This window comes from Planococcus citri, chromosome 3 (assembly GCF_950023065.1).
Source record: "Planococcus citri chromosome 3, ihPlaCitr1.1, whole genome shotgun sequence".
Classification (NCBI taxonomy): domain Eukaryota; kingdom Metazoa; phylum Arthropoda; class Insecta; order Hemiptera; family Pseudococcidae; genus Planococcus; species Planococcus citri.
The window spans coordinates 81,756,572-81,780,588 of record NC_088679.1 but is presented as its reverse complement, the minus strand read 5'-3'; the positions used below and the strand labels follow the sequence as shown (position 1 = coordinate 81,780,588).

The window sequence follows — 24,017 nt, the reverse complement described above, 5'->3', positions numbered from 1 at the left end:
TCGCAGATTTCGCGTTTCAACATAGGACTTGCACGAAATTTTTCAAACTTTCCAAAGGTAGATCGAAAGATCATGCAAAAATTTATCACCTGTCAAAATTTCAAGTGCTAAAGTGCGTTTTTCGATTTTCGGTGAATTTTTGAAAATCCAATTTAGGCCAAAAATGAGGGAAAAAAATCAAAATTTTACCAAATTGATCAAGAAAGCTGAAATTTGGGATATACCCTATTTTCGACATGCCAAATCGATTGGAAACGGTTTCAACCCATTTTGAGCAGTTCTGGAGCCTCCAGCAGATTTTTGACACTCGAAATTCCCACAAAATTCCATCAAATTGGAGTTGTAAAGCTGAAATTTATTCTAAAAACTAATTTCAATACGCTACGAAGTACTGCAGGTGAATTTCAAGTCGTTTTGGATCCTCCAGCGACTTTTTGAAAATTCCTGAAGCCTCCAGCAGATTTTTGAAACTTTGAATTTTCACAAAATTTCATCAAATGGAGATGGAAAGCTGAAATTTATTCTACATTCCAATTTTAATACCCTCTGAAGACGACTTCAGGTGGGTTCAAGTAATTTTGGGGCCTCCAGCGATTTTTTTTGAAAAATATTGAAGCCTCCAGCAGGTTTTTGTAACTTTAAATTTTCACAATGTTTCATCAAATGGAGATGGAAAGCTGAAATTTACTCTACACTCCAATTTGAACACCCTCTGAAGACGACTTCAGGTGGGTTCAAGTCATTTTAGGGCCTCCAGCGACTTTTTTGAAAATTACTGGAGCCTCCAGTAGATTTTTGAAACTTGAAATTTCCCAAACATTAATTTATTATCGAATGGAGTTGGCAAGCTGAAATTTATTTCGCAGACTACATGGTGGTTTCAAATGGTTTTGAAGCTTCCAGCTACTTTTAGGAAATTTCAATTTTCCAAAATACGTCATACAACCTTTCAAAAAGTTGCTGGAGGCTCCAAAACGACTTGAAATTCACCAGCAGTGAACTTCGTAGCGTATTGAAATTGGTTTTCAGAATGAATTTTGACTCTCCATCTTAGTTGGATGAAATTTTGGGAAAACTTCAAGTTTCAAAAATCTACTGGAGGCTCCAGTAATTTTCAAAAAAGTCGTTGGAGGCTCTAAAATGACTTGAAATCCACCAGAAGTCGTTTTCAGAGGGTGTTAAAATTGGAGTGTAGAGTAAATTTCGATTTTCCATCTCCATTTGATGAAATTTTGTGAAAATTCAGTTTCAAAAATCTGTTGGAGGCTTCAGGAATTTTCAAAAAGTCGCTGGAGGATCCAACACGACTTGAAATTCACCTGCGGTACTTCGTCGCGTATTGAAATTAGTTTTTCGAATACATTTTAGCTTTACAACTCCAATTTGATGGAATTTTGTGGGAATTTCGAGTTTCAAAAATCTGCTAGAGGCTCCAGAACTGCTCAAAACGGGTTGAAACCGTTTACAATCGATTTGGCATATCGAAAATAGGGTATATCCCAAATTTCAGCTTTCTTGGTCAATTTGGTAAAATTTTGATTTTTTCCCTCATTTTTGGCCCAAATTGGATTTTCAAAAATTTACCAAAAATCGCAATACCCGCTTTAGCACTTGAAATTTTGATAGGTGATAAATTTTTGCATGATCTTTCGACCTATCTTTGTAAAGTTTGAAAAAGTTCGTGCAAGTCCTATGTTAAAACGACCTGTCAATAAAATGACCGCCATTTTGTAAGTAAGGCTAACTTTTTTCTTTGGAAAGTTTGCTTTAAAATGTTCCTTGTGATGTCCCATTTAAGAAAAAAACTGTCATGGAGGATCGGCGGGGGGGGGGGTGAAATTACTCCTATTGTCATATGCCGGACTAAATTGTTGATAATTTCATAACAACTTGAAATAATTTCAAAAGTAAAGTTTCATATACTCGTTTGTAAATTTTATTAGCGAATTCGTTGGTGAAGAAAAACACAACGATTCGCCAACAAACAACGAGCTTTAAAATTTTTTACAACATCTCATTAGGAATGATTAATCGTTCTACAGTAAAAATTATCGCCGCGAGTATTAATTTGGACGAAACCAGAAACCAGATATTAAACAGCAGACAGTGAAACGTTAAAGCAGAGCTCGAGCTCGAGCTTGCTCTCGTACTAAAACTGGCTTCCTTTTCCGTCTGTTTGCGACAACCACTTCACGTCGACTACACCATGGTCCATGGTTCACGAATAAATGTAGCCGTGATTACAACGAGGAAACACCCATCATCAGCCGTCTTGGAAACGAGCGAATTAAGTATTCTTATACATTTTTTTTCCAGCTTTACTCGGTAGCTTTCGCATAGGTAATTACCACAAAGCTGAGACATTAGATAGGGCAGATTTGCGTCAAATATGAATTATGAATGATGAGTAGGTGGCTCGGTCTAGGTAGTAGTGGGTATCCAGCTACCAATCTGCCTATCTATCTGCTACCCACTCTAGTACTCGGAATGCTGCGGTCATCAATCAAACGTGATATTTACGTTTTTTGACATCGATCAGCTTTCAAAGTACGAGTATACAAAAAAAAAAAAAAAATACCAATTAATTCACTTTGTAGGTCGTAAAATGATCTGTCCATATAATATGTCTGTTTTGGTATTTTGTAACGTGTTCTGCAATCATACATACTCTCACTACTCAGACTCAGAAGCATAAGCTTGAGCTTGAATATATCTAAGCCTCTCACAGGGCTCAGGCAGGGTTCCTCAAAGTGGAGGTTTTTTTTTTTTAAAAAAAAAAGAAGGTATTCGGTTTTTTTGGAGCGTGTTATCTGCGCAGTGTCTTGCCACCTGACCCTTTAAAAAAAAGGACCAGAGTTTCTAAAAATTCTTAACCCGTGAGGACATTCTCTTAAAATCATAAAATTTGTTTTGAATAAAAAATTAACGCTGAATTCGTTCTTAACAGGTCGAAATGCCCTCCCTCGTTGGTTCACGCTTACAAAGTTGTGCACACACAACCACCTATAATTAATTTCATAGATTATAATGGTTGTATGTAGTTATCTATGCATCGTATCGGTATGCCGACTGAATCGACGTAATCCGGTTTCCCCTCACCTAGGTCGGTACATATACCGGATTGTCTACTAGAGTTATGTACGTACATTGACCCGTTGTTGTTAGGTACTTCGAATCAAGTTATAGGTAAGTAATCTGGTTTCCCCTCAGTATACCGAATTGTCTACTACAGATACGTTGACCTTTCTTCGATATTTTGAACCAAGTTACAGGGGATCTTCTCTGGAAGCACGAATGTCAGAACATTACGAGTGAGAATAGTGTAAAGTGCTTCTTTCCTCAACTTATACGAGTACCTACCTACTTACAAATATGCATCAGCAAATTTCACAAAAGATGATATTTCTATTTTTGTTTCTTTTTACGATTGCAAAAAATATCGGTGAGTACTAATTCTTCAAGTTGTATCGCTTATATATCATTTCCTTGTTTTATCCTGTGGCTAATTCGTTTCAGATATATTATCTGCAAAACCGATGATTAAACCTGCAATGTTGACATCTGAAAAACAAATGACCGGAATTCCAATAACGTCACACATGCCTGCGGATCATGAAAACAGAACAGGTACGTAATTTACGTATTTTGTTGATCGCCTCGATCAGGCATCCCAACGATATTTTCATTAAAAAAGTAACTTTAGGAACCTTTTTTCACCAAAAAAGTAACCAAGAGTAACCATAAATTTTCAGTTTTGCAAATATTTTCATAAAATATTCACGCACGAAAATTGAAAGTGAAAACTTAATAGGGGTTAGAAATTTTTATAACAGTCTGAGGTCGATAAAACAATCAAAAAATTAAATCTGGAGTCGTGCCGAACAGGAGGGGACCCCTCCCCCCGCCCCCGACAGAAAAATTTAAGCGAAAAGTAGTGAATTTTTTGGGAAAATTGGGTAAGATGGAAAAAGTTGGTAAGAAATTGTGTGAGCAGGGAAAATCAGAGAATTACCAAAGACTATGGATTTTTATTTCTTGAATTTATAAATTTTCGTAAGTGTTAGCATCGCTTCGCTCGCATCAGATCATTGTAACCAACTTTTTCTTCCTCAGGGTGTCTAACAAGATTTCAAAATGAAAAAAAAAGGACTTAAAAAGGACTTTTAGTAGGACTTTCAGCAAGTCATTTTTCGATCACTTATGGAATTTTTTGAAGTGAGGTGGGGGAGGGGGGGGGGGTCAAAATTTTTCTTCAAGGTGGGAGGTTCAAAATTTTCATTTAAGTTTTTAGCCTAAGGATTTTTAGCAGGACTTTTAACAGGACAGTTTTTGAACACTTGAGATTTTTTAAGAGGGGGAGGCCGAGGGAGTAGGCGAGATTTCTCCTTCAATTTCAGAATTTATTATTAATTGAGGAAAAGAGAAACAAACTGACCCTGGCAAAGCGAGGGCGAAAGCTCTCAAAAATTGGAAGGTATTTTGGGATATATAAAAAATTATGTTATCTTGTGTGATGAGTTACTAAGTACGAGTATATCTATTATTTTGCTTCAAAATTTTGAAATTCGAATAATGATTTTTTTTTGAAAAATTGAAAATGAAAAAAGAAAAGCAAACTTGCACGAGCAATGTGATGGCAAAAGCTTTGGAAATTAATGTTCCGAGAGGCATAAAAACGATGGTACTCGAATGATATTCGAAATAAAAAAGAAAAGTAAACGAGCCCGAGCGAAGCGAGGTCAAAAGCTCTCGAAAATCAGCATTTCGAGAGATACAAAAACAAAGTTTGTTTGTGTGATGAATTCTTTATGTTTTGCTTCAAAATTTCAAAATTGAATTGTGATTTTTTTTTGAAAATTTAAAACCGGAAAAAGAAAAGCCAACGGGCCCGAGCGAAGCGAGGGCAAAAGCTTTAGAAATTCAGTATTTTGAGAGGTATGAAAACGATGTTTTGTTTTTGTGTAATAAGCTACCTATATTTTGCTACAAAATCTTAAAATTTAAAATGATGATTCAACACTCCAATTCAAAAAAAAAAAAAAGAAAAGAAAAAATTCAAACTTGAAAAAGAAAAGCAAACAAAGCCAAGTGAAGCAAAGCTAAAAGTATTCAAAATTTCATGTTTTGCTGAGAAGTAAAAAAAAATCTGTAAGGAAGGATGAGTTTATTTTTCTGATTCAAACTTTGAACAGTTCTTGAATTTGAACAATAAGTCACTGAATCGATAAACACAGAAATGTGTGATTCAAGTTCTAAAAAAGTCGACAAATGAGCCCTTTTCTACAAGTTCAAAATTCCGGAAAAAAGGGGAAAACATCGAAAATTTGAAAAAGTCATTTTGAAAAAAAAGGACTTTTGGATAAAATTGTTGAAAAAAAGGACACTAAAAGGACAAAAAGGTGCCATGGGCAAAAAAAACTTTTGTAGGATAAATAGGATAAATAGGAGTGTTAGACACCCTGTTCCTCCGACCGAAGTTAGAAAGTAGAAAGATTGACATCTCACATCAAAAAATTAATGTTGCTTTTCTTAAAATTTTCCAACCAAAAAAATCTCTTTGGCCGTTTGGCGTTGAAACTTCTCGTAATTTTAAGTGATTTTGTCTTACCTCACAAATTGTAAATTTTCTGAAGGTTTCGTACACGCTAGGCACGCTCGCACAAAATCGAAAATGTTTCATTCTCTATTTGAATTTGATTTTTAAAGGCCAAAAGGTTTAAAAAAAGGAAAAAATAGGAAATTTTTAATTTTTGATTTCAATTCTAACCTTGCAATAGAATAATTCATCTTTTTGTCAAGTATAAAAAACAATCGTTTTTGAACATTTTAAAAATGATTCCACGTTTTTGTTTCGAACTCACTCTTCCAAACTGGAGTTGGTCGAGGGGGAGGGGGGTCTGGGATAAATACTCGCAGTTGAGAAAATCTGGCGAAAAAATTGGGAATATTTCAGCGGCTCTAATTAAATCATTTTATTCGTTCAGTCAGTTTGTAGCTGTACTCGTCACTATATTCAGCCATAAGGTACCTATTTCAGATACCTATACTCCTAATTTTCCAATTTCATAGCTGTCTTGACTTAATCTTACACCAGTCTGTTATCAATGAGGTAGGTTGGGACGTGCCCTAATAAAACATCAGTAGTGCCTAATTATGATTCAGTTAAAACTAACGATCAGGGGTTCAAAAGGAATGTTTCAAAAGTGCTTACAACCGCCGTGAATTCTTCCTTCGTCACTAATGACAGTTTAGAAAATGTCTGCTTGAATTTGAAAATAAAATTTCCACAACAACAACAAAACAAACACAATCGGACCAAAAACGTGTGAAATTGGATCGAATAGCATAGGTACATTTTTAAGGCACGATGAAGAAAGTGTAGTACTCTCAAGTCACCACTGTAATTTGTTTCAGATACATTATCTAAAAAACCGACGAATGAAACTGCAAAAATGACATCTGAAAATCAAACGACTGAAATGCCAATAACATATAAAGGACAAAACGTAACACGTACGTAATTTATTTTGTTAATTGCCCGTAAATTGATGCCGATTAACGGTCAAAATATGTCCGCTTATTTCAACCACAAATCAACTACAATAAAACTACCTACATAACTATATATATATACTATATAGGCATCGCGACAGGCTTATGAGCCAATTTTAGAAAATTTTAAAATTTTGGAAATCATTTTTTATTTCTGTTCTAATTTCCAAGTCACAATTCTAATTACACGCGGTCATTGAAATATATAATTTTATCTCTAAGTATCAAGGAATAGGATAAAAATTTTTTGGAGAAAATTTTGTCAAAAAAAATTGAAAATTCTTTGAACTAAATTGAATTTTATGAAAATTGCTTAGTTGCAAAAAAGTCTGAACCGCATCAAAATTTTTGGTATCAACAGTATTCCCATAGAGCAATACAATACAGAAAAATCATTAGTCAAATTTATTATCATGCATCACCAATTTTAACTTTTTTTCCATTTTGAAATGAAAATTTCAGAAATTTTGAGGAAAAAATCTTAAATAATGAAAATTTTTAATGAGAAAATTGAAATTTTAAATCATTACTTACCTACTCAGCTACTCAAAAAATATAATTACGCGATGTATGTATTCAGTTTATAACCAGCTGTTGTTATTAGTGAGTGTTTCTATTTCACGATATCAAACTTAATATCATTTAAGAATTCATTGTTACTGCTCTATTTACAGAACTCGAGGTAAAAGTTTCAGCTTACCAGTTTAACTTCATGAATTCTACATTCAATCTACATGTACATTATCACAACTACACAGAGGGCTGTGCTGACAAAAATCAAACCACGAACAGTACAAGTTACATTACAGGTCATCCTGGATTCTCAAACACTACAACGTCAACTTTCAATTTACCTGAAGCCTATAACGTCACAAGTGTTGATGTAAGTATGAAACATTTGACAGTTTCTCATGCTTCATAACCTAATGATACTCATTTCATCGCAAATATTTCGATTTTGTGTAGAAACACTCGCGTAAATCGAGAGTTGGTGTCAAAACTCACTTTTAGCATTCGCAAAAATGAGTTTTGACTTACAAATTTTTCTTTGTACCTTGTACCTACGATTTGGATGCTTCTGACCAATGCCTACTGAAAAAAATGAGCATGATGAGGTGAAATAACCCATAATAGGGTTCTTGGAAGTTGAGTTTTGAATGTTTCGATGAGTAAACGCTAATTTTGGGAACTGATTTTGTTTTTTTTTTGTTGATAATATTACACTTTTTTACCTCACTCACAATGGTACCTATATTGATTAAAGCGATCAATTACGGCTGTTTCTTGACCAAAATTCTCGACATTTGAGTTAGAATTCACTTTTTCCAAACTTGATCTTCAGTTTAAACCAATTTTTTCGCAGGATGCTCAACCCATTAATAGTCTACGCAATCAAAGAAAATATGTAACGAACACTTGTTTGACTTGTTACAGGATTTTGTAAGCAGAATACCAGATGCTTCTGAACAAACTATTAAACTATTAAAGCTCATGTATGGAGCAATTGTTGAAGCTGTCAAAACCCAGATAAGTAAGTACATAGATCATTTTTTTTTAAAATCAAATTGGGCTGTGATGCGCATGTACTGTATTGATTTTCTAAATCAATTTTGCAGAATAAATTTCGGGATGTTTTGAAGAATTCATCAGAGTACCTCAAACAAGTTTACGAACTCATCCAAATAAAAATTGAATAAATACTCGTATATCAATAAACGGATATCTATACCTACCTATTTAAACTAATTATTATGATAAATGCAATGTTGCAAATTTGATAGTACCTAAGACGAATTCTCAATCGTTAATTGTAACGAATGCAATATGTACCTACCTAATTTATTCTCTTCTTTGTCAAATGTAGGTATAATTTCGTCACATACTTGGAGTAAAGATCAACCGAGAAACCCAAGTTTATAATTTATATCTAATGATGTTGTTTATACTTTACTCAATTGATTACGCATATATGTATGTTACAGATAAATTATATTTTCGAGATCTCATCGTGAGGTTAATTGACAATTATCGAGCGTGTTAAATCGGCAAACTCGTCATAAATTTTTATGTACTATTCTAAACTGTTTGTTAATTTGCGTGTAACGTATCACCTATTTGACTTTATGGCAAATATAAAGTAAGACTGCCTTCTGCGTTAACGTTTATTTCGTGGCTAGAATCCTATAATTTCGTTGAAGTCATGGTAAATGGATTGAAAGTGCCAAGATACGAGTAGGAACCAATATAAAAGTTCCTACTGAATTCGATATAGTAAATAGGCACAAACGACGAGGTCGTATCATCTCTAGTATAAATCAAGTTGTCAAAAAATACCTTCCCATCCTCAAGTAATCAATACAGTACCTAGGTATGTACTTACATCACACGAGATTGGGCTATCTTATTCATCACAAAGGTACCTATTTGAACATTTTTTTAGATAGAATTTTACGATGAGAAAGACTTCATTTTTTGAAATTTTCGCAAATTTCCGAACATTGCAATCAGAATTACATAATATGAAGAGTCCACGGAAAGAACCAGGTAAGTCACTTTTTCAAACTTTTGTGTTACGGCGCGGCGTTTTGAAGCATCAGAATGCTCCAATTTTGTAGTGAATTTGAATTTCATCATAGTATAACGACTGGAAATACATCACACAACATCCCACAAACACAACTTGAGGCATGCTAGAAAAAAAATGAAGATATACGCCAGTCACGAGTTGAAAAGTCACTCTTTTCGCGAAAAAATCAAGCAAAAAATCAAAAAATCAGTGTTTTTCAACAACTAGAATTCGATGAAAATCGATTATTATGATGACATAATGAAAAATTTTCGCATTCTAAATAGTTAACGATGTTGAAATTTTCTTCCTGTCGCCTCACATTTGGTCTCGGCTCATTTCTCTCCCCCTCCCCTTTTTTTAAAAGGCCATTTTAACCACGAAAAATCGACTTTTTTCAAAATCTAAAAGGACTACATTTTTCTACTCCTTGGTGTGAATTTAATTCAGCCCTAAACTCATTTTTGAAAAAAGTGACTTACCTGGTTCTTTTTGTGGACTCTTTATATTATGTAAGGTATAGGTACCATGTAAATGAAAAACATCAAAATTTGATCTATTTTTAGAGGAAATTAGCTTGCACTCGTACAGGGTGCCCAGAAATATCGAGCACCCCTAAAAAAGTTTTCTACCAAAATACTTCGGTTGGTCACAGTGAATGATCATAATGATAGCACATGATTGGTTGTTGGACTGGAGAGATAACATTCCACCAATCATATGCATCTATTTCACATTGCCAACCTATATTTCTAATGAAAAACTTTCTTAGGGGTGCTCGATATTTCTGGGCACCCTGTATGTACCTAATAGAGCTGAAAACGGTACTCGCTGACAGTGGGTAACTATCGTATCCATATCGTAAATTCTCGCTACTCAGTAGTAGCGGGTAGCGAATTGAAAAAATGTCGCACCGGTTCAGGATATAACTAGTAGCGCATTGAATTGGTAGCTGGTGTACCGGCATGGCATCATCATTGTCATCAATCATGTCAAACGTCAATCACACATACGAACAACAGGTGTCGAAGTGTAACTCCTCCCACTTACGCATTATCAAATTTTGGGGTGCGTGCGCAGACCAAGTGCGAAAACATTCGGGTTGTACTCGCTATACGCTACTATCTATATCCGAATCAACCCGATACAACCACTAGCGGGTTTAGACGGTATTTTAACCAGATACCGGTAAGCGGGTAGCGTAACCGTTTTCACCTCTAGTACCTAACTACCTACCTATATTTTTGATCTTCCAATTGACTGGTGACAGACTCCAGATCCAACGTCAGATTTAGGAATTTTTTTTTCTCCTGCGCAAAATGAAAAGTTCGCCGAAATCTTTGAATTGTTCCTTGTTCGGGAATGATGAGTTCGATGACGTTAACGATAATTCCAACAACAATTGTCAAGACGATTCTGTGCGCAATACAGACTTAACAAAATGGCGATTATTACGCGGCCAAAATCGTTTGAAATCTCGAGACATCAACGACCTCGCTAATTGAGTTGAGATCAAGATTTTCACAGCAGAATTTGAAGCTTCACCAAAATTGTACGTGGAAGCTGTTTGAAGCCAAGACCGTTCCAAATCAAAAAACTCTATGGATACTTTGAAGAAATCCATAGCCGCTAACGACGCACCGAATCTAGGTTTTAGACCTTGGGGAAAGCAATCAGACATCATTATGTCTGATGTTCCCTACCAATCATTGAGCAGCAGCAAACAAGCTGCTTTACATCACTAGAGACACACACCTCAACGCAGCCAGTGTGTTATCAAAAACTCTGGAAAATTTTACACGTGAAGACCTCAGCTGTCTAAAATGGGAATCGAAGACAGCTCAAATGTTCCAGCTTTGCTGATTTTGCAGGATGTCTGAGTATGTTTCACTCGACAACTGGCGTACCCATCGAAAATGCTGATGCGGTGATATTGTGGATCCAGGTAGCTGTTGAGTTGCTTATCTGAGTTGATCGCCGCTAGCAAAGCATTGTTAACATCAACTGAATTCAAGGAAACATGATTGATGTTTGTCATGTTTGAACTAAAGAGCCTTTTAGATCATTGCTTGATAATTCTCGAATTAGGGAAAGTGTTAAAAATGAAGTAAAATTCGCGTCAACATTGTAATCGTTTATTCACTTCGTAATTATACGTAATTTGTCGCATTATCGTGATTGAGAAGTCAACAAAAAACCTCTGAGGACTTTTATATTTTTCTATTCGAATATCCGCAAATTAATTCGATTATTATTACTGTTTTACGTTTCCATTCGCATTATGGCGATTTTCATCCGTTTTTTATTTTGTGTACAATTGTACATATTTTAATTATTGTAAAAATACCTATGTTTGAATACATCTTTTATTTTGAATTGTGCATCATATTTCATTAAAAAAATAGCTGTAGAAAAACTTGAACTAAATCATATTTCAAGAGGGTTACGAGTACCTACGATTGATGTAGATTTTTTGAAAGCTAGAAAATATTGTAATTTGTAGATTCGTTAGAGATGTGTCGACTTATCTCGCTCGTAAGAAGATAAATACGCGCACACGCCACGTTGTTAGAGTAAATCACGTAATTTGTTCTGCATGCGTACTTTCCGAATCACCCTATATAGGTAGACGTTCTGCTTTATGTTTATTCGTCGAGTTATTTTTTCTCTCGTACCTATCTTTTTTTTCAGTTTTCTTTGTAAATTTCCATTTTTGGAAAATGAAATGATTATTTGCGCGTGCCATACCTACTTGGTTGACGAATATGTAAAGGTGCTTGTTAATTTTACGGTTTCTTTGAAGTTGTCAATTTTGTAGGTACAGCAATGCAGCGGGTACCGGTACACGTACCGCGAACGTACGTACGAGAAAGTTGCAAAAGAACGTAATGGTGGTTAAGAGGCAAGGGTGGTGTCTGTTTCCGCTACCGAATTTTATTCTATGTACTGCGACTTGCGAATTATTTTCGCTTTCACGTTGCAAATTCAAAAAATTAGGAGATGGTAACTTCGGTAGGTGTAGGTACCAGTAATGTTGTTGCAGCTGTTGCTACAATCAACGGTGGTACCTAATATGTACCTATCTATCTACTGTACGTAGTGCATATTGCATTACTCGTATATTTTATTTGTACATTGTACCTGGATTAGCACAAGTACGAGTAGGTAGGTAGGTAGGTATAGGTACGTTCAATCTCGGTGTTATTTTATAGGTGCTTGAATTTGTTGCTTTAATTAAAATACGAGAGAACGCTTAGGTATATTATTATCTATTTAATACGACGCTGCTGTACAGTGTACAATTTGCATACCTGCGAGTACCTATCGCGTCTCGCCATCGTACTTGTCTCCTCTCGAGTCGTCTTTTTTATATGTATACGTACTTTTTTTTTACTATGTTTCTTGTTTTTAATTTACTTTTCGCGAGTATTGCTCAAAAAGACGAAGCAAAAGTTGGCTAGCAAACTATAAGTAGGTACTCGGTACACCTACTTCTCACCTTCATACTTAGGTAGGTACCGGTACCTAATACTTTCATTCTTATTTTCACCTGTCCCGATTGTTTCGTATTTAATTTATTTTTCGCTTACATAACAACGACTAAACGACATCGCAGCGTCGTCGTCACAATTTTATGAATAAGTAACGTAATTGTGAAGATGCGCCGCACCACCTCTACCTTCTCAGCCATCTCGAATATACGAAAACACATTTAAACAAATTATTGCGACCCGCTTAATTTTCTTTCAGAATTTGAAAACAATTTTGTCGCCTTTTCCAACATCATAGCGAACAATTTTCTAATTACTCGCGCCTTTTTTTTCTTATTTCTACGACGAAATATTAAAAATAATGTCAAGTTTGCATCTAATACGCGACTATAAACTATAGTAGCGTTCGTTTTTAAAGTTAAATGAACATTTCGAATAAAACTTGTAAACATTTTTGTCTCTACTTTTCTTCTTCCAAAAGTTACGTGAGTAAGCTTTAGGTACCTACTTCATTTAGTAAGAATAATTCTCATTCGTATATTTTTGTTTTTTTCTCTTTCTTTCGTGGTGGTTATTCTTAGTAAAATTTCATTTTTACTCGGCGATTTTGTGATTATTTTGACCTCGTGCTGTTTGAAGTACCTGCGAGTAGTTTGAAAATAAAGTAGAAAAAATTATCACTTTTACGTTACGAGAAGATCTCGAACGAAATTTTTTCCAACTCACTAACGATTCTTTCCAAATTCCCTGGAAAAAAAAAAGGTCGATGATATCGAAATTTTTCTATCGAGGACCTAATTTTTGCAAATTGACGATGCGATGCGACCTTAACAAAAATTTAATAAATTCTTCGGCAAGTTATTTCGCGCCAGAACGCCATAATTTGCGTGCGTACTTCAATTTTCAAGCGATGAACCGAACGAAATTCAATTTTCATTTTTTCAACGTACACCATTAGTAAGATAGGTAGAATCCATTTACCTACTTAGCGTCCAATTTATACGCAGCTCGAGGTTACTCACCCCCGCAGTTTGCTCGCGTTTAAAACAATATAGGTACTTATACTTATACCTATACGAGTATTGGTTCGATTCAATTTAAAAGCTTTTCAAAATGAAAAAAATACAATTTTTGGGTAGAATAAAATTAGGGTTACATTTTCAAGAAGAATACTGTTTTTCCCCCTTTCTTTGCAACATTCAGAGTTGTCAAACTTCATTAATTTCTCGTAATTTAATGCTTCTCGGCAGTCGGAAACCAAAATTTTTGAACCAGACGATGGGGAATTGAAAAAAGACCCCAAAATAGATCCCCGATCAGGATTTCAGAAGCTGAAATTCATTTTTCGATTTTTGGTGAATTTTTTAAATTCAAATTATTGAACTATACCTAGGTATATATTTTTCATGAAAAAATCAAAATTTAATAAAATTTACATAAAAGGCTGAAGTTTGCTTTTTAGTGTGCGTAGCACACTATTGGTTTCGCTTTGAGAAATGAAATTTTATTGGAACTGAATGTTCTCTTAAGCTATCCAACCGTTTTTTGTACCTATTGGACACCATTTGAGAATCATTAAGGCGGAGGGAATAGATTAATTTTCATTCAATTCGGGTGGGTAATTGCTGAGTAATTGCAATTTTAGTTCATTATTTTAATGCATTAAATCCTAAAAAAGGGAAAAGGGGACTTGTAGAACACCTGCCGCTCATTGTACCCTGCTATACCCCCAGTCTATTCCATCACCAGCTGTGTTTCATTGTACCCTGTTACACCCCCCGTCTGTTAGCTGTAAATTCCAAGTGGGAGTGGTTTGGTGGGGCGTTTACCAAACAAATATATTATTTTAATGCTCTAATCCACCATGTGAACTCGTAGTCGAATGGTTAGGGCATGTAGGTAGGAATAGGAAATTTAGGGACCCAGGTTCGAATCCCCGTGAGGTAAGTAGGTAGGTGACAGATTTTTCGTAGGAAAATTGGATAGGTAAATGCTTTGGAGTTACATATGTAGTAAGTACATGATAATGGGGTTAAAATAATGCTGAAATTGAGTTATGAATTATGATATATTTGCTAACTAAAAATTCTAAAATTCATTTCATTAATTTTTTGTCTACCTATAGCCATAAGTATAGTAAGAATTACCTTGACATGAATAATTTGTAACTTTTTACTTATAATTTAAAAATTACTTCAAAATGAGTAATTAAACTAATTTTTGTACAATTGAAATATTTGTAATTTTTATTATCATGATTTAGTAAAAATTATTAAAACAAAATGATTTTTACTATTGGTACCTATAGCAAAATTTATTAAAATGATGATTTTTACTATACGATTACAGTAAAAAATTGAATGGGATCTGGTACTTAATTGTGCTAAATACCAGTATTTCGTTAAATTTTTTTGTAAAAATTAGGTACCCATATTTTTTTTGTGTAATTTAGAGGCAATGCAAATTCTTAACATATTTTATAAGATTTAATTCTTAATTTAGAATAAAAAGCAAGTTCTGAAAATTGGTTTGAAAATTTATAAATTTGAAGACAATAGAAATTCTAAAAAAAATAATATGAAAATTTGTATTTAGAGACGCTGAGAATTCCAAAAATTGATTAAAAGTTCTGTAAGTTGCAGATAATGTGAACTTGAAAATTATATGAAATAAATATTGTAATATTTATGAAGAAGATGAGAATTCTGAAAAATTGGAGGCAATGTGAATTCCAAAAATTGAGTAAACGTTTTACAATTTGTGGACAATATGAACTTGAAAATTGAATTTGAAATTTTTTAATTTAAAGACAATAAGAATTCTGAAAAATTATTTAAAATTTGACTATTTAGAGGCAATGTGAATTCTAAAAATTGATTGCAAATTTCCTAACTCAGCAGCAATGCAAAATTCTGAAAATTTATTGAAAACTTTATGAAATTGTAGCAATGGGGAATTCGGGAAATTGATTTGAAATTTTGTAAATTTTAAAACAATGCAAACTATGAAAAACAACTAGAAAATTTTTAATTTAGAAGCAATACAAGCTTATAAATTATTCTGAAATACCTATTGTAATTTGGAAAATATGAAAACACTGAAAAACAATTATTATTTTGAAGCAGTGAGAGTTTCAAAAATTCTCATTAGGTACTGTGACATGGTTGATTCACTTATGCACTACCTAGATGTAATAACGGTTATAGCTGTAGAAAAGGCAGCTAGCTACGCACACTTTGCAGCTAAGCAATGCTTAGCTGTCTAGTTTACCCTATTTTTGACCTCTCGAATTGATTAGTAATGTGTTTTGAATTGTCCTGGAGCCTACAGTAGATTTCTGTATTCTCCACTTCTCGAAAAAAAAAAACACTTTGAGTAGGTTGAAAATAAAAATTCAGCTCCTTATAAACTCGAATTCAACATCTTTGTTGCCCTTTTGATTGATTCAGGTACGAATTTTTTCCAAGTTTTTGTTCCGGCACAAATACAAAATTTTTTCCAGCAGTCATTTTTGAAGAAATAAATTCAAAAATTCGAAACTTTTGAATTTGAACTGGCGCAAAAGAATGTGCGTCGAAATCGAACGAAAGGGTCCAAAATGATGGTAAATTCGAATTTATGAAAGCCGAATTTCATTCTCACTCAGTGTACTTGCAGCATTTTTTTTAAAGAACCGGATGTATCCTAAAATCCGCGGGAGGCTTTAGAATGTTTCGAAATCATCGCCAATAATCGACCAGGCTTTTTCTCTTTTCTCGTACATGACCGATGAATTTTTTGTATTTTTCAAAAATAATTGCATGAGAAAATGTAGACCTACTTAAATTGATCGAAAGAGTCATAAAGTATTGTTATGTATGAATGTTGTGTGTGTCGAGTGTTCTGGAATGAGAAGAGTGTAGATTGTTCGAGAGGTTATCTTCTAGTCAATAGAGGTAGTATTCTAGAAAACGTATGGCACATTATAGGTATATAGACTGAAACCGCTCACTTCGGAGGAAGTTAATCAAAGACTTGAACAAGCTAAGCTAAGATTAGCTGCCTTAGCCCATAATGATTAATCTAACGGACCCATCGAACCAGTTGAAGATGAAAAACCAGATTCGAGTTGCGACAAAACATTCATAGCTTTTGCTCGAATTTACAGCGGATGTCAATGACCTTGAAACAAATAGAACTAGTCGATCTTCACCTTCAACAATGAGACAATACTGCTCCAATACAGTATGGACTGGCATCACATGCAACCACAACTGGCAATTCTGGATCATATTGGACTAAAACTTGATCACTGGCAATTAAATTCTTGAGCTTTTGGAAGGCTGACTCACAATCAGCAGCCCAATGGAACCGATAGTTCTTTCTGGTGAGTTCCATCACCTGGCCTCTACACAAACTCACCAGAAAGAACTATTTGTTCCATTGGTGAAGTCAGCAAGTGCATTAATTATATGTTGAATCAAATTTCATGCAAAGCGGTAACGAGTACCACCATTGTTAATGAGTCAAAAAATGATCCAGAAATTTCAAAGTTGATCAAAGGCCTTCAAGATGGTTCAGCGTTAGAAGAAAAATATATATTATCCAATCATATTGTGTTTTATGGTGAACAAATTATGATTCCCAAATCGTTGCAAAAAGCGATATCAGCAGAATTGCACAGTTCACACGTGGGAATTTTAAAAATGAAGCAGTTGGCTCGTCGATATTGCTTTTGACCAGGCATTGATTCGGACATTGAAAAAGCTGTCAAATCCTGCAACCTCTGTGCAACACACCAATGTTTGCCTGCCAAGGTTCCTGTTCATAAATGGGAAATTCCAGATGATAATTTCGATCGTGTTTATATTGACTTTGCAGGACCAAAAGATGGACTTCATTTTCTAATACTTGTCGATTTGAGGTCAAAGTGGCTGAAAGTTTGAGTATTCAAGAAAGAGTTGAAAGACCCAACATCAGAAAGTACCATGGTAGCGTTAGAAGATATCTTTTCTACTCATGGTTATCCACAATTTCTTGTGTTAGACAATGCAACGCTATTCAAAAGTGAAAAGTTTCAAGATTATAATTGCAAAGTTCGAGGTATTTTCCAGATACCTATTTACTGCGCCAGGAAAACCGAGTATGAATGGCTTAGCGGAATGTTTTGTTCAGACGTTGAAAAGTAAACTTAGATGAAGGATGAAAATCTGTCGATTGAAGCGTAATTTCAAAAATATTATTCAAACTTTGCAGTACTTATGCCATTAGCAGATGGTTTGAGCCCAGCTGAAAAATATTTGAAAAGTCGTTTACATATCAGATTGGATGTAATAAAGCCAACTCATATTCAGGCAAGAATGTCGAACCCTGAATGCTCAATGAATGCTCAAATTAGAAGTTTCAATGTTGGAAATCGTGCTGTTGTAGAAAAATTTCAAGTTTTAGGAAAACCAGTATGGACGTATGGCACAATTCTTTGTCGACTGGGAAGATTACATTATATCGTTCAACTCGACAATAGTAACCAAGTAAAGAAACATATACTTAGATCAAATTCGTTCAACGACTTTTGTAATCAAAGATCAGGTCAAAGAAAACAATGAGAAAAAACGTCGAGTTACATTCGAAGAGGAATTGGCTCGTCACCCAAGTAATCCAGAAAATAATCAAAATATCGATGAAATGGTAAATGTTCCTAACCAGCCTCCTCCACAGCAAAGACCTCAACGAGAGAGGAGACTTTCAACTCGTTTACAAGACTATGTTCTACGTTGAATAATAATTAGATTCGATAATTAGTTTAGATTCTATTCAATCTTTGTACGAGATAGTCAAAAATATTTTTAGGGTGGATGAAAGTGTTATGTACTTCGAGTGTTCTGGAATGAGAAGAGTGTAGATTGTTCAAGAGGTTATCTTCTAGTCAATAGAGGGAGTATTCTAGATAACGTTTGGTACATTATATATAGAGCTAAACTGTAAACGTAAGTCAGTTGTCATCAATCATACGAATCAAATAAATGTTAATCGAATCGTGTCTCAGTATTTAACAAGTATGGTAAATTCAAGTTTGTAGTTAGCCTACGTACATATGTAATGTAGTACATGGGTTCATTTGGTGAAGTGATATTTCCTGAAATTTCCGCTGGTAGCGTATTTTGGGATTCTATTTCGATTTCTTTTCATCCGATTCGAAAATTGTTGCGCCAGTTGGAATACTTCCCTTATCAGAATAAGTAGGTAACTCGGCGAATGGATGAGAAATTGGTGTGAAAAATTATACAAACTCGTTTTAAAGAATTCTTCAATTTCCGAAGTAGATGGAGACTAGAAATTCATTATTTTTCAAATATCACAGTTTGATTTTCATACTACATACCTATCGAGATCGTTCAAAAATTGAGATATTAAAAAAAACCTCGCTTTTTAAAAACATCAACTATAGGCGCCTACAATCTTGTTTCCGTAGATATATGAGTGAGAAAATTACATTTCATCGAATACCTGTCCATTCGAGTTCTTAGAAAATTCAAACAATTTAATTTTGCGAATCATTTCGGCGCTAAACCTATTTACAACAAGCTTCACTTTTTCATTCTTGTCAAGAATGAGTTTTCTCTCCTCTTCATTTTTTTTTCAATCCTTTCCTTTGAAAAACTTTTCTCCATCACGAATTTGAATTCGAAAATTTCCTTGATTTTTTTTTCGTGTTTGTAATTTTCAACGTTTCATTTTTAAAACAACGTGTACATTATTAACGATGTTCTCCCTCACTTCACTTTTTTTTTCAAACACAACGTTAAACGTTTTCTCTGAATGTTTTACTAGGAAAAATTGTACATGGCTAGTAGTTTTCTACGCTGTGTACTCGGTTGTTTGCATAAGCAAGGTAAACACAATACACACGATATCAACTTCTTCTTTGCCTTGTTTTCGTTCCAACATTTTTTTTTTTGTTTGATATACATTTGCATAGGGGCCAAGAGACCGTAGAAGAAATATGAAAAATTAATTAACACAACCTGACTGAGCATACCTATCTTCTGCAAGTACGAGTACATCAGCATAGATATACGAGTAGATAATACGTAGGTACTCGTACATTCGGGCATAATAACCAGCCATTGTTCAAACCATATTGTGCACTGTGCAGCAACGTAGTTTTGGAGAGCGTTGCCACGAAAATGTTAATTTTCAGCGATCATGAAATGGAGACATTTTTACAATTTTTACAACATGAGAGGCAAGCTGCGTGAGTAGTCAGAAGTGCCTGCCTGCCGTATTCTTGGGCAAGAATTTGAAATTATTTGATTTTTGGTAAAGTGATAGCGAGATAGGCAGGCAGGCAGGCAGGCATACAGCGGGACAGCACCGTACAACATCTGACATTTGAATTTTGATGTGAAATTGTACAGCACGACGAATAAATTATAGGCGAAAGGCGAAAGGCGAAATACTCGTAACTACTTCGATGATCTCGCAACAACTGATACCTTCGTAGGTCATTAATTTCGGTCGACCGAGTCGGCAATTTGCAACGCTTATTTTTCCAGAAACATGAAAATTATTCTCGCAAACGCCTCAAACGAATTCTTTGATTAAGAAAACCGTATTCGTAGTAGCTTACAGTACAGCATAGGCCAGCTCCATCGCTCCACGCTCCACGCAGCCGGCATTCAATTCACTCGAACGGATTTTGAAAATGTGTTGGCGTTCGCCTTCGCTTTTGCGTTCGGTTACGTACGCAATTCGCACCAAAAATAACTTGGCGTTCGCAAGCATAAGTATACCTATTAAAAATTGAGACGAGAAACGATTAGCTCGAGCGCTGAATTTTTTTCCACTTCTTTATCGATGAGTAGATACGAGTATAAAACCTACAAAAAGTTTTCAATTTCACCACGCCTTTCCACTTCGCTCAACCACGATGAACTATGATCTTAACCTTCAATAAATACCCACCTACCCTCCTTATCGCGTCGTTCTCACTTTGAATTTATAACACCAGTATATATGTATACTTAGATACGAGTAATAAATTATTTCGTCTTTAATAATTCAGAAATTCGCGTAATTTTAACCATAATGTACTCGGTTAGCTGTTTAACAATTTACTTTTTCTCAACTTCCAAAAAAAATTCCATAAGCTTGAACTGTAGTAACTTATCTAAGTAATATAAGGCGTTCTTTCGATGACAATTTTTTTTATAAAAAATAGCTTCTAGCGCACGAAAAAAAGTAACTAACTAGCTGGCTTAAGTGCCACATCAACTCGAATAAAAATTGAAGTCGTGTCGTCCGATTTCGTTAAAATTTTTTTTTACGAGTTTCGTTCCGTGTTTTTTTATTTTTTGTTGCGACCAACTAATTTTCAAACTGCGATCTTAACATCCCTCGGGGTTTCAAAATTAAAGAGACCTATCGATTTTATTAATTTCAAGACGCTTAGTTCGAATATTGGCTTATGTTTTCCGATGCGACCCATCTGTTTCCCTCCTCACTTTTGTGGACTACCTAGGTAGGTACCTACAGGAACATGGTCAAAATATCGAAAACTAGAGCGATTCTTTCGTGACGAGTAATTCATTAGACTTTGACGATTGCCAAGTTGGAATGTTCATTTCTTTTCGAGAATCGACAAAAAACTTAAAGTTCACTCTTGTAAATATTTTTGCGAATTTAAAAACATCTAAAGATAAATCAAATACAAAATTTTATGACGTTACGGTGGTTTGTGAAAAATTAAAAAACATCTAAATTACATCCCATAAGCTGAAATTAATTTTATCTAAATAAATCATTCTAAACGTCTCATGCAACTTTCGAGCATTTTTTGATCGTTGATCGTTCATGTCGGTAACGATCATAAAAAACAGCCTCATTCGCAAATGTCAACCGACAAACGCATCGATGAAAGGTTGAAATAAACATCAAAATCGCAATTAGGTATAAGTCATAAAGGTCGTCGCTTCCGCACAGCAGCGCACCACCGTATGCAGATAGCTATCGTTGTATGCTCGCGATACGATCCCACTATGGAAAGAAGCCAAATTCAAATGGCCTAGAATAAAACGCGCGTCTTCCTCCACGACAAATTTCGTTTTTGAAAAGCGATCCGCAATTTGTCGACATTTAAGCATCTTTCGAAATTAATGGTTCGCGTAAATAAAAATAAAAATAGCGGAACTGGAGCCAACGAGATTGAGCGAATGAAAAACAATGAGAAACGAAGAGAAATGAAAAAAATCCTTTAAATTAGGTACTCCTAGTTTTCTTCTTCGTGGTGTTTAGTCGAGCTATGATTCATGATCGTGACCTTGTGTTTTAATGTCAATCGTTGGCGAATTCGACCAAATAACTATAATAGGTACCTAGGTATTTAGTTTTATAGTTGAACAACTTGTTATCTACCTATTTTTTTTTTAAATTATTGATGATGCTGCCCTCTCCTATTTTCTGGAGGGGCAAGATGGAAATTCGGGCACATCATCATCAGGAATTCGTGAAAAAAATTCGAGCAAAATCAGATCCATTTTTCATGAGATAAATGGAAAACTAATCCGGTGGCGTTGGTGTTAATAAAATTGCATACTCAGTTCGCCGTAAATACAGCGGATCTATTTTCATGCGATTTCTTGCAAAACTGACAGACTAAAAAGCCACATATACCTATAGTCCGGCATATGACAATAGGAGTAATTGCACCCCCTTCGCCGATCCTCCGGAACAACTTTTTTCTTAAAAGGGACATCCTAAGGAACATTTTGAAGCAAACTTGTCCAAAAAAAGTTGGCCTTACTTACAAAATGGCGGCCATTTTGATTGACAGGTCAGCCGAAATCGCAGATTTTGCGTTTCAACATAGCACATGCACGAAAATTTTCAAACTTTACAAAAGTTAGATCGAAAGATCTGGCAAAAATTCATCACCTGTCAAAATTTCAAGTGCTAAAGTGCGTTTTTCGATTTTTGGTGAATTTTTGAAAATCCAATTTAGGCCAAAAATGAGGAAAAAAATCAACATTTTACCAAATTGACTAAGAAAGCTGAAATTCAGGATATACTCTATTTTCGACATGCCAAACTGATTGGAAACGATTTCAACCCGTTTTGAGCAGTTCTGGAGCCTCCAGCAAATTTTTGAAACTCGAAATTCCAAAGTTGTAAAGCTGAAATTTATTCTAAAAACTAATTTCAATACGCTACGACTGTACTGCAGGTGAATTTCAAGTCGTTTTGGAGCCTCCAGCGACTTTTTGAAAGTTCCTAAAGCCTCCAGCAGAGTTTTGAAACTTTCAATTTTCAAAAAATTTTTATCAAATGGAGATGGAAAGCTGAAATTTACTCCACACCCCAATTTTAACACCCTCCGAAAACGACTTCAGGTGAGTTCAAGTCATTTTAGAGCCTCCAGCGACTTTTTTGAAAATTACTGGAGCCTCCAGTAGATTTTTGAAACTTGAAATTTCCCCAAAATTTCATCAAACTGAGGTGAAGAGTCGAAATTCATTCTGTAAACTAATTTCAATACGCTACGAAGTTGACTGCTGGTGAATCTCAAGTCGTTTTGGAGCCCCCAGCAACTTTTTGAAAGGTTGTGTGACGTATTTTGGAAAATTGAAATTTCCTGAAAGTAGCTGGAAGCTTCAAAACCATTTGAAACCACCATGTAGTTGGCGAAGTAAATTTCAGGTTGTCAACTCCATTTGACAAATTAATGTTGGGGAAATTTCAAGTTTCAAAAATCTACTGGAGGCTCCAGTAATTTTCAAAAAAGTCGCTGGAGGCTCTAAAATGACTTGAACTCTACTGAAGTCGTTTTCAGAGGGTGTTAAAATTGAAGTGTAGAGTAAATTTCAGCTTTCCATCTCCATCTGATAAAATTTTTGTAAAAATTCAAAGTTTCAAAAATCTGCTGGAGGCTTCAGGAATTTTCAAAAAGTCGCTGGAGGCTTCAAAACGACTTGAAATTCATCTGCAGTACTTCGTTGCGTATTGAAATTAGTTTTTAGAATAAATTTTACGAGTAGCTTTACAACTCCAATTTGATGGAATTTTGTGGGAATTTCGAGTTTCAAAAATTTGCTGGAGGCTCTAGAATTGCTTAAAACGGGTTGAAATCGTTTCCAATCGGTTTGGCATGTCGAAAATAGAGTATATCCTGAATTTCAGCTTTCTTAGTCAATTTGGTAAAATGTTGATTTTTTTCCTCATTTTTGGCCTAAATTGGATTTTCAAAAATTCACCAAAAATCGAAAAACGCACTTTAGCACTTGAAATTTTGACAGGTGATGAATTTTTGCCAGATCTTTCGATCTAACTTTTGTAAAGTTTGAAAAATTTCGTGCAAGTGCTATGTTGAAACGCAAAATCTGCGATTTCGGCTGACCTGTCAATCAAAATGGCCGCCATTTTGTAAGTAAGGC

At 34.8% G+C, this 24,017-nt stretch overlaps 2 protein-coding genes across 6 annotated transcripts in view; one reads left to right on the top strand and one right to left on the bottom strand.

The window, feature by feature from the left end:
- Positions 1–24,017, bottom strand: part of LOC135839796 (octopamine receptor beta-1R-like) — a 342,285-nt gene that overhangs the window by 43,068 nt on the left and 275,200 nt on the right. The window lies entirely within an intron of this gene.
- LOC135839784 (uncharacterized) lies at positions 3,247–8,700 on the top strand. The gene is made up of 6 exons (XM_065355985.1): positions 3,247–3,442; positions 3,517–3,627; positions 6,415–6,513; positions 7,227–7,435; positions 7,987–8,083; positions 8,169–8,700. Exons 1-6 carry the CDS (start codon positions 3,373–3,375, stop codon positions 8,171–8,173), a joined length of 591 nt encoding a protein of 196 aa, XP_065212057.1. The 5' UTR covers positions 3,247–3,372; the 3' UTR covers positions 8,174–8,700.